At 34.9% G+C, this 12,010-nt stretch overlaps 1 protein-coding gene across 1 annotated transcript; it reads left to right on the top strand.

Annotated features, from left to right (window-relative positions):
* The first annotated feature begins 670 nt into the window (after window positions 1-670).
* Window positions 671-9,004, top strand: LOC125653631 (transmembrane reductase CYB561D2-like). The gene is made up of 3 exons (XM_048883203.2): window positions 671-824; window positions 5,971-6,008; window positions 7,655-9,004. Exons 1-3 carry the CDS (start codon window positions 758-760, stop codon window positions 8,213-8,215), a joined length of 666 nt encoding a protein of 221 aa, XP_048739160.1. The 5' UTR covers window positions 671-757; the 3' UTR covers window positions 8,216-9,004.
* The last annotated feature ends 3,006 nt before the right edge of the window (window positions 9,005-12,010 follow it).

Here is a 12,010-nt window from a genome sequence, read left to right on the forward strand (position 1 = left end):
CAAATACAAGATGTATTGTAGAATCAAAGAAATTGAAGAAAGTAACGAAAATATATAATACATACATGTTAATTAAAGCTCCTTTAAAGATGTTCTCTCATGTATACAAAAGACTACGTGTAGATTTCAATGACATGTTTGAAATTAGTGATACGATTAGGCTCCCTATATATATTTCAATGTTTCCTGGTTATCAAGACATGTGTCCGAATATGTCTTGAACATGGTAAGAGTACTTTGAAATATAAATAAACTATTAAAATAAAAAAAATAAATAAAAAACAAACATGTGCGATCTGGTCTTGTCTTAAATAAGAGCAAGTTTTGGTCTCGAATCCAACAAGATATAACCAGCTAAGTTTAGAAATTTTCAGTACATATTTTTTATAAACCAGTACTCTTTTAAACTTTACAACTGCGGGCCTAACATATCAGGAGGCCGAAAATATAGCCAAAGACATGGAGGGATACCATAGCGGCACTGATGTGATAATAATCATTAACAGTATCCAGTGAGTGAGTGAGTGACTCTTTTAAACATAAATCTTATATTAGGGTATCTAATCCGGAACAATGTTATCCAGTCTTGCTGTTTTAATTTTTAGAATTGTTAAACCTAGATCAACAATACGTTTGAATGAAATAAGCAAAACGTATTCGGCGTACAAAACCCAATTAGATCACGAGGTGCCCCCTCCTTTCGATTTTGTCATTTGAATTTGATTGTTGATCATTTGTTGGACGAGAAGTTGCAAACATGGTAGCTCATTTTGCGGCTGTTGCGTTCACAGGCTTCATGATTTATACTGCATGGCCTGGTAGCAGTGAGTATTTAGGACAGACAATTGATTTTCTAGATCTACATGTATATATAAAAATGTATCCTAAGCTCCTAGAAAATGGAACTGGGTGCTGTTATTGATGTAAATTTAAAAAGTTAGAAAGTAATATGTTTTACGGCGTGACCGTGTTTGAGGGCGAAGCAAAAAAGTTTTGACATTAGTATCTATATTCAAAACAGGACAAACAACCCAAGTTAGCACGCGGACGGAGCTGTATCAAAGCATCCTAATTTTTGGACATTTGAACCACCTATATATTGAACGCGGGAAATATAACGCAATTGATGTAAACAGTACATTGTGACGTCATATTCAGCGTCGTTATTTAGCAAATTTACAAACAAAGGGTTTGAACCACAACAAAAAACATGGCGTTAATCGTGGAGTGATTATATATGATTAAGAAAATAAGATTTACACGCTTTTACGGATTTTATGTGTAACATCTCAGAACGACGTGAACTAGGGTAGACGAGATTCAAAATGGAGGAATACATGTCCACGCGCTAATATTCGAATCGACGACATTGGTACCAAACTTTTCAAGTTCCATAGGTATGGTTTAATTTTTCATTATTTTCCTATATTTTCCTTTTAAACTTGTATATACGTGTTACCTATAGGGAGAGCTCCGCTCTCACGGCCCTTCGGGCCGTGAGAGGGCTTCGCCCTCTAATAATTTTTTGTCCAATATTTTTGTGGTATTCATCGTCAGTATAAGTGAATCAAGAAATTTGGTACACACCATATTGCGCCGTTCCTGCGTTTGGCCACGAAATGCAAGTAAAGGAAAAAGTAGGTAAAAATAGCTACCTGGAGTAGGTTTAAATACCTATGTAGCTATAATTAGCTACATAGGTAGAAAAAGTCTTTGGACTGGACCTGTTGAGTAGGGAGGAATATTTATTGTGACACGGGGCCTCTATCTTTGCCATCTCATCCGAAGGACCGCCCCATTTAGTCGCCTCTTACGACAAGCAAGGGGGTACTGAGGACCTATTCTAATCCGGAGTGGCTGTTTAATAGTAATAATGCTTTATTTAGAGAAGGTAGCCCAATTAGTACATGATACTAATAACTATTCCTCTCCGGGGCCTTCTGAAATACAAATAATATGCTCATAATGGTACGTACAATCAAAGATAAGAATAAAATGATAGATTCCGTGATCATATACAATGTACAACAAAGTGGTATTCAGAACAATTATGGGGGTCAGTATTCATGGTGTGGAAGAGGTACATGTTGTACAAGAGGGAAAAGGGGTGGGTATGAAAAGATATACATTTATATTCACATACATACACATAAGATATACACATGGAAAGATATATATTCACATACATATGTAAGAACATGTTTATAATTAATGGCGGCTAATTATGAATTTTTCAACATTTCTAAAAACAGGTAGGGACGATGATAATTTTCTGTTTAATGGTACAGACTGTGGACAAAAGTATCGGAACGGTTTACGTGACGTTACACAAGAATGAAACCGTTCGTGTTATTTACGGCAGGCATTTTCAGTGTAGATACGATTTGACACTACACCTTAGGTATTTTCATAATGATGATGACTTCCTGTTTACACTAACTACGTTATTTTTGTCGTCTGCAATCATAAAGTAAGTAAAGACCTCTCCAAACAACATGGCCTCGAAACATAAATATGCATCGGATGGTGTCAAACAGTCAGTTGCTACATTAGTTCAGAATGGAAATTCTTTTCAGAAAGTTGCAGATATGTTAGATATGGCTAAAACATCTGTGCATCGAATTTACAGAAATTTCTGTGAACGAGGAACTGTAAAAACAGCCCCTAAAACAGGTCGCAAGAAAAGTCTCAGCGATCGTGACGGAAGGAAAATTTTACGACAAGTGAAGGCTAACAGGAAAACTCCATTGGCCGATGTGACGAATAATTTTAACAATAATGAAAACAGAAATGTATCCAAAAAGACAGTGTGGCGTTTTCTTAAGAATCAGAGGTATAGTCGATGTGTCTGCAAGAAAAAAATCAGGATTTCCCCTGTAAACAGACAGAGAAGAGTGGCATGGTGTCGAGCCAAATCAACATGGACAAACGATGACTGGAAAAAAATTATTTTTTCAGACGAGAGTCAAATTGTTATTGGTAGTGATAACAAAGTGTATATCTGGAGAAAAAGTGACGAGGCCTTTAGACCAGAATGTATTTCACCTGTAAAAACCAAGAAACTTGCCGTGATGGTTTGGGGTTGCATAACCTATCATGGCGTCGGCACATTAACACGTGTGGAGGGGAACATCAATTCAGATAAATATATTCAAATCATAGACAACAATCTATGGCCAGTAATAGCAAGACACTTTCCTGACAATAATTATATATTTCAAGATGATAATGCACCAGTTCATCGTTCTAGGGCTACTAAAACATTCATGGAATATAACCATATCAACACGATGGAGTGGCCGGCACAGAGCCCAGATATAAACATTATAGAAAATTTATGGTTAAAGATTAAAAAAAAGATAGAGCAATCAATGGATGAGATTACCTCTGTGGAACAATTATATGATAAAATTTATTCAATTTGGACCCGTTTCGATTGTGAAACTATTAAACATTTGTACCAATCCCTCCCCAAGAGAATCACTGCAGTACGGAGAGCCAAAGGCTATATCACGAAATATTAAAGTAAGTTTTGATGAATAAGGTATTTTTTGGACAGGGAGGTACAAAATTGTCTTCTCTTTAAAATAGTGGCAATTTATTTTTAGTATTCTTTATGAAATATGGTTATTTTTAGCATCGAATCAAACGCGAGTATTTTTGCAAACTGGACAACGTCATAAATCGTTCCGATACTTTTGTCCACAGTCTGTAGCTCATTCCATACAGGTATGCCCGAGAATTGAAGAGCGTTCGCGAATAAGATTGTTTCATCATGATTTGGTAAATGAAGATTATAATTCAATTTGGAATGCAGGGAATAGGAATCATGAGTTTGCAAAAACAAAAAGATCCCGTAAATATTCGAGGCTCATACCATAAAAAGTTTTGAACAATAAAATACACCTATGTAATGTAATTAATTCAAAATCCTAATTTTTCAAACAAGGGTTCTGATGGCTCATCAGGTGCTGTGTTAAGAATAATTCTAGCAGCCCGTTTTTGGAGTTTTAAGGATTCTTTCAATGCCAAAATCGTGAGACAATAATTAATTGGGGGCAAAATGTATGCATTATAGAAGATCTTTATCATACTTAATGGAAGAAATTTCCCAATTTTATGCAGCGTAGATAACTTGTATGTTAAGGATTTACAAACACAATCTATATGACAACCATACTGAAGAGATTGATCTATTTGAACACCTAAGTGTTTTTCAACTTCAACATATATATTCTAATATTTCGCCACAAATTTTTGTATTAATTAAATATTTGTATTAATTAAGCACTAGGTTTTCTAACCTAGACCTCTTTTGTTGTGTACACATAAGCATACACTTTGATTTGTCTGTGTTCAGAACCAGTTTTCAATTTCACATAAATCGGAATTTGGAGTTCTTTCAATATTACATGTATACATTATTGTCAGTTGCATCATCTGCAAACGTATCAATATTTGAACAATTTACACATAAAGGGAGGTCATTTATATACAATAAAAATAGGAGTGGCCCTAAAATAGATCCTTGTGGTTTCTGGTGAATATCAACCCTGCAACATCAAAGAGTCTGAGATCCAGCCATCAGGACTCGAAATTAACATATGCCCGTCAATCTGTGACTGGTTAAAAGTCTGTCGGACTGACTGACATTTGTTTTTGTCAGTCCGATGGGACTGGTTAATTTTCTAAAGCATCATTTTGGAAAATATACTTTTGAAATTTTATACACACATTTGGCATGCTTCGATCTGAAGATATCAGACGAATCTGATTCGTAAATATAAATCCCACATTTAAGTGTTACAATATTGTCTGAGGCATATTGAGTTAAATTTCATTTTGATAACATTAACGAAATATGTTTAATTATTTCTGGAAAACTCTGTTGGACTGGTAAATTCTTCTGCGGACTGGTTGAAATTATACCCCATCATTCCAGCTGGACTGGTGACATAAAAAGTTAGCTTCAAGCCCTGGCCATTGTGCTAAACATGATAAAAGGTTACATTCACTAGCCCTTATGATTTATACCAGTTAGAATAGCAATCATGCCAGTTTTACAGCAGTGAATGGCAATAAATCATCTATATCTAGTACAAATAGTAAAACGTGTAAAATTATGCATGTTAAAGAGATTTGCATATAAAGCATAGATAGCAACAGAAGGCACCAGGACTATGGGGCGATGCTTCAGGAACATTACATGTATATTACATTATGTTAGAACATTGTATAGGGCTGAAACGATTCACCGAAATATCGATACTGTTCAATATAAACGCTCAATTCAATATTCAATTCATTGCCTCGATTTTCGGTTTGATACATTTATTACAAACGGGGTCAGTAAAATACATCAGTCTCGGCCAGTACATATTATTTCTACCTGCATGAGGGACAAAATAGCGTCAAATAATGTTCAAACTGTTGTTTGCCTTGAGGTTGACAAAAATAATAATAAACTATATCAGTTTAAACTACATTAAACAGGCATCTAACCATTTGGCAGTTTTGCTTTTAAAATTATGATTTTGAATCTTGATAATTTTTTCTTCAATGTTATTATTGGTTTCTTCTGTAAATTGCATTGTATTGAAAGTATTGAATCGTGGCATAAGTATTGCAATATGTATCGTATCATGAAGGGGGCGTATCGTTTCAGCCCTAACATATTTGGAAGCATACTGTGTACTTTATGCTCTATTAATCACAATAGAGGTAAGTAAATTTTGACAATTGCAGTAACAACTTTTTATATATATAAGTATATGATAAGTTGATAAACATTCAGCCCACATAGTCGTGTGCTTTATATGGAAAATAAAGAAACTTATGACACCTTTGCACTTCTATGAGAATACAGTAAGTGATTTTGTACTAAATCTTGGGATTTGGTAAATGGTGTCTAGGACAATTTTAGAAACATTGTTTACTGTACATTGGAATAAAAGGCAAAATCTTTTCCAGGTCTATTTTCATGGCATCCCACCCTGATGACTATAGCAGTAAGTATTTCACATAGAAATCTTGACTACATCAGAAAACTTATAATTCTCTTAAGAAGTGAGATAGGTTATATTTAAAACAGTGAAATTTTCTCTTCATCATAATTCCCGGAATTGTACAAATCACACACATATAACCTATCATTGGATCAAATGTTGTTTGACTTGTTTCATGCCGATTGTTAGGCTGTTCTTTACACACTGATTTTGACTACGGATTACTCCGTTTACCTCATTAAGACCTAGGACTCATGGTGGATGTGACTGGTCGATAGAAAACGATTACTCCCCCTAGGCACCTGATACCACCAGTGGTATATCCAAGGGTCAGTGTTTGACCAACTCTCTATTTTAAATTGTATTTCTTGTGGGATTTTTTAGATTGATCACTGTTCGTTATCTTCACCTTTCATGCAGTTTCATACACACATTTGATAAGGGTCCTGGGTTTTGTATGTATCAATGACACAACACAAACACATGAGTTACCCCGACTTCAAACCACATGCATTACAGATTTTCACAGGTGCACTGAGAGGAACACAAATGTTTGCTTTAAAACCTTGCTTAGATCCAGGAAAAATATTCGGAAAAGTGTTGAAAATTGTTCATTTGACGATAAAAATTTCACCCTAAAATATAGATTATATAGTATCTTAAAGTAACAAGTAAAATAGCACTTGTCTATATACCTGCTACATTTCTTCAGCCACAATTGTTTATTGTAGTCTGCAGGCTGCATCTATTTATAACACCAGGAATCTCCAAATGCAATGCGTATTGGTGAGAAATACAAAAGTACAAAGATTTCAGTCAAAACTCAATGACACTATCAAAAATATAACGATAATGCCTTAAAAAATATATAATGATGTGGGTTTAAGATACCTTATTTTCATTATTTTTCAATTAATATGTTTGCATTTTGCCCCTGAGATCTAATCAGCCAGACGCATGGACAGCGCTATACCATAATACGTCCCGTCTAATGACGGGCGTGTAAAAAGCCGAAACTTTTTTTATATTACGATAAAAATTTCATCTGAAAATAAGAATTCTAGCATCTTAAAAGTAACGAGTAAAATAGTACTTGTGTACACCTGCGACATGTCTTCTACCACAATTGTTTATGGGAGTCTGTAGACTATACATCTTTTTTTAACATCTGCAATCCCAGGATGCAATGGGTATGGGCGGAAAATACAAAAGATCAAAGATTTCAGTCAAAATCAATGACACTATGGAAAAAATAACGGCATTGCCTTAAAATATATGATTCGAAATAATATATGTTCGAAATAAGTTTTTTGCATTATTTTTCAAATAATGTGTTTGCATTTTGCCCCTAAGTTCTAATCGGACACTTTTATATATCATACCAATGCCTTTCGCGGATGTGTTTACAACTGTATGAAGCAATTACGTACATATCGGCAGGAAATACAAAATATCAAATATTTCAGACAAAGTCAATGACACTATGGAAAAAATAACGATAATTCGTTAAAATCATATGATAATGTGTGTTCAAAATAACTTGTGTGTGTTATTATTAGAATAATGTGTTTGTGTTACGCCCCTGACAGCTAATCAAACACTTTTATGAATCATATCAGTGGATGTACATGTATAAATGCCTTTTCCAGATGTGTCTGCTGATGTATGAGGCAATTACAGTCTTTTCTCCAAGCAGTTCCCTCATTGTCTCCTGGCAACGCTCAACCAAAGCCAATATCCATGGTTACATGATGGCAGCCTCAATGTGCGCAGCCATTGGTGGATTTCTTGTCATATTCTACAACAAACAACTAAACAATAAGGACCACTTCACCACCTGGCATGGAACTATGGGATTGATCACATTGCTTTGGGCATGTGCACAGTCTGTAGGTGGACTACTACTTAAATATAATGGACTGATAAGATCATGGAACATCCGATTGGTGGACATGAAACTTTATCATGCTACCTCCGGACTATGCGCGTTTACTCTGGTTTCCGTGACCATAGTGCTTGCGCTGTTTTCTGATTGGTTCACTGGTGTCGCTACGGGAACAACGTGGTGGGGGATTTTTGCATTACTGGGTTGTTTATCGTTGACAGTGATGCAACAAATCACAACCGCATATTTACCGCAGTCCCGTGTCAAACCGAAACCCATCACGTCCAAACAAGGCAAACGCAGGCATACCAAAAAAGACCAGTAGAAAACATTCAAATCTTGCTACTTAGAGATCATCCCTGAATTTTGCTCATGAACAGAAAAAAAACTATGAGTATTAAATGTGTTAAGTGTCTAGATACAATGTAAACAAGTTTACATCTGTTGTATGGAATGTGATACCGGGGGAACATAAATCACCATAACTTAGTATACTATATCAGTCTATGCGAAGTTTTTTTGACCACACAGGACATTCGGTCCTGTGTAATCAATGAACACACCGGACTGAACCAAATTTTGTCAGTCCGAAAAACCTAATGTAAAAAAGTGAAACACGTGAAAATGCCATGGTCAGCCATTTTTCTAAATCGTACGTATTGAATCTTCTCTCAGGCCGTTAAAAAAATTGACGCATAGTCCGTATTCTTCTCTTGAATAGGCCTAACATCTTTTCTTTTACTGGGGATCGCTCCCGCATAATACTTTAGACGGCCCATGCGGTTTTAATCACATTTATTTACTTATTTGAATTTGTGTGATATTTTTTACTTCTAACAAACATTCAAATGACTCAGCGTCAAAATAGTAAAGTTCAAAACCGGACACTGAGACATTGGACATTCCGGTCCGGTGTAGAAAATGACGCATCGGACCTGAGGCACTGCACATTGGTCAAGTCCGACGGTCCGATGTCTTTCGCATAGACTGCTTTATAAATTGATATTACACATTTTTTGTTTTGCCACTTTAATCAGCAGAGAAAGGTACACAAAATGAGCAGGGGTGAAACAGTTCATCACATGACCTACTATTACCCGATCACATGACAAAATGTTTCCAGGTCATGTGACAAACTGTTTCCTGGTCACGTGAGAAACTATTACCAGATTAGCAGATAAGGTAATAAAATAATTATTATTTCATGCCTACTAGGGAAACAGTCAAAACTAGTGCCCCTCAGTAGTGACGAAGACCTGGAACACTGTTGTCCTCTGCCTACGGCCTCTGACAACAGTTTCCCTGGTCTTTGCCACTACCTCGGGACAATATAGTTTTGACTGTTTCCCAAGTAGGCATGATATGATTGAATATTATTACCCACATACATGAAGAAATTAGAATTAAGAACTACCCGAATGTCATTTTAGATTGAAAATATTTGAGGATTTGGTTGAGGTACATGTCATAACATATGTAGATGTTTTGTTGCAAATTTATATGTCCTTTACTTTGTAAACAAGTGACTTTATATATTAGTTTTTGAAACTAGGTATTTTCTCAAACTGAGTGTATCACTAGATCAGAATGCTGATATAATCTTGAAACTACTCTACTTATAATGTCTGTCATGTGATCAGGATATTCTTGGTGTGTTTCTGAATATAACTGGATTTTTAATGTTATATGTAAGGGGATAAATCTTTCTCTCTGATTTAAAAATATTTTGCAGGGAATTGACAATTATTTACCTTATGTGGAAACATTTTAATTAATATGAGTTTTATACAGCTCCAGTCAAGTGCATCCCAATATCAACAGACTTGTATCCTACCTCAACGTGATGTAAAACTGAAGAGTAATGGCAGTTTAATGTTGCAGTAATTTGGTATTTCGATGTGCTTTTTATTGTTATTGTTGATTTGTCATTTTGTGAGTTGCATTCTGCATCAAAGAGAGAACTGTCAAGATTTTGAAAGATGTAACACACATTACATGTATTTGATATATGTAGATTAGTTTTAGGCTACATGTGATCATGAAAGAAATCCACAAGAATTATTCATACATGAGTTTTTTCTTGTATCCCTCTATTTATTTTTGCTAATATCAGCCTTAATTTAATTGGGCAAAATTAAAAACAGGACATTCATGAATTTATGGGACTCGATACCATATTGCAAATTTGAAACGAGAAAATCCTTTTTCAATTGGATATGGATGAGAGCAACAGCTAGAGACCAAAACTTGTGCTGTTGTAGTCCATGTAGTTGTGTTTTTTTGTTGTTGTATTTTTCTTATTATGTAGTTTGTGGTACTTATTTAAGTGTGTACATATCATTCTAAAGTTTATCTGAATGTAAAGGAATGGTCTCATTATTTAATATGGTGAAGTACATGTATGTGTGCCTTAAGACTTAACTTTCTTTAGTTACAGATATATTGGTGATCTCAAAACTAGATTCTTTTTAATTTATGCAAATTTACAACATAGAAAAAAACCCAACTTTTTATATAATGTTTCAAGGGATTTTCATAAAATTCTGTGTGAATGTGGAACCTCTCTGTAAACTTAAAGATTGAAATCAAAAGTTTGCACAATTATTGTAACATTCCACGGATTTGCATGACATTATCAATTAATCTATAAGGTAAAACTGGATATGTAAGAATGTAAATTAAGAGTGAGCATCTTTTTCAATAAATATTGAAAAAAAAGTGATTTCTTTTCATAAGACTTACCAGACACTGCTTGACATTTCACAATTCCAGATGTGATATCATAATGGGTAATACCTCCATGGTTCATGTGACTCAAATCTTAACTTTAGACTTATTGGGACTGATGAAAAGATATGAGATTAATTAATAGAATCCTTCATTAGTACGGGTGTGAGATGGAGAAATTCCATGGGGGGGGGGGGGGGGGGGGGGGGAGAGAGAGATAGGATTCAGTCGAGGAGGAGGCTTTGCCAAATTCTAGACAGTGAATGTTTTTCATGAGGTATAATTACCCTATTCGACATGAGTAAATAATGAAGAATTATTTTTTCACAATTTACCCAGTTTATTACATAAATTCTGGAGAGTTAAGAAAATTTAAAATTATCAAAATCCTTATTACCCAAAATTCTAAAAAAAAACAACAAAAAACTAAGGTTGTCCACCAGAAAGCTATATCAAACTGAAATTTAAAGAAAACAATACAAAATCTTTTACTTCATCGTGTACCGTAAATCATAGAAAATGATGATGTATGATGTCGCAGCAGTGCAGGGTAGAAAAATCTCAGTCACATGACTGTCTCACATTGGTAAAGTTGATCTCGCACTGATGATGAAAATGATGATGTCGCAGCAGTGCAGGGTAGAAAAATCTCAGTCATATGACTTTCTTACATGGGTAAAGTTGATCTCGCACTGGTCATGTGAGAAATCAGAATTTCATAGTCGAGTTTTGACAAGTATACAACTGTATAAATTTCCATTGTATTATAGAGTTTTAGTTCTTTTGGGCCAAAACTTGGATGATGTCATCATACATCTGTCCTAGATAAATCGTATTATGGTATTTTTTTCTGATTTCGGATATTTATTTTGCAACATATTTCACACCATTAACTTGTAGACCATCATACCTTGTTGGGGTAAGCAATTTGAGGGAGTTTTCATCATTGCTACTAAAATAGGTCAGCATCACTGTTTGTAATTATATATTTATCTTGTCATGATTGATAGATGGACAAAACTAGATCACGATGACCTGTTTGAATTCAGGTGCTTTCTTGATCATCATCTCGCAATGAGGGAGACCGACGCTCATCTGGGGTGTTTTCTTCAGTTAATGCACGACGGGAAGGATGCAGGTAACCCACTTCCACAATCTCGTTATACAGTCATCTTTGGGCTATGCACTGTTTGCGAGATTTGTATTCTAATCGGCATTTAGGTCATGTTAATCTCATTTTTAACTTAAAGTATATGTCATGCATTCTTCGAGTTCTAGGGTCATAAAGCCTTTTAGTAAGAGTGTAGATCTTGGAGGGGGGTCATGGGTTATATGATTGTAATAGATATATAGATTCAGAAAATAAAATTTAAGATATTGGCAAATAAACATA

Source organism: Ostrea edulis, chromosome 7 (assembly GCF_947568905.1).
Source record: "Ostrea edulis chromosome 7, xbOstEdul1.1, whole genome shotgun sequence".
In the NCBI taxonomy this organism is placed as follows: Eukaryota; Metazoa; Mollusca; class Bivalvia; order Ostreida; family Ostreidae; genus Ostrea; species Ostrea edulis.

What these genes read in the sequence shown, in the direction of transcription:
- LOC125653631 (XM_048883203.2), top strand. Translation starts at nt 758, where the DNA reads ATGGTAGCTCATTTTGCGGCTGTTGCGTTCACAGGCTTCATGATTTAT. An exon ending in TACTGCATGGCCTGGTAGCA is followed by an intron (nt 825 to 5,970) that starts GTGAGTATTTAG and finishes AATCTTTTCCAG; the next exon opens with GTCTATTTTCATGGCATCCC. An exon ending in CCACCCTGATGACTATAGCA is followed by an intron (nt 6,009 to 7,654) that starts GTAAGTATTTCA and finishes TGCCTTTTCCAG; the next exon opens with ATGTGTCTGCTGATGTATGA.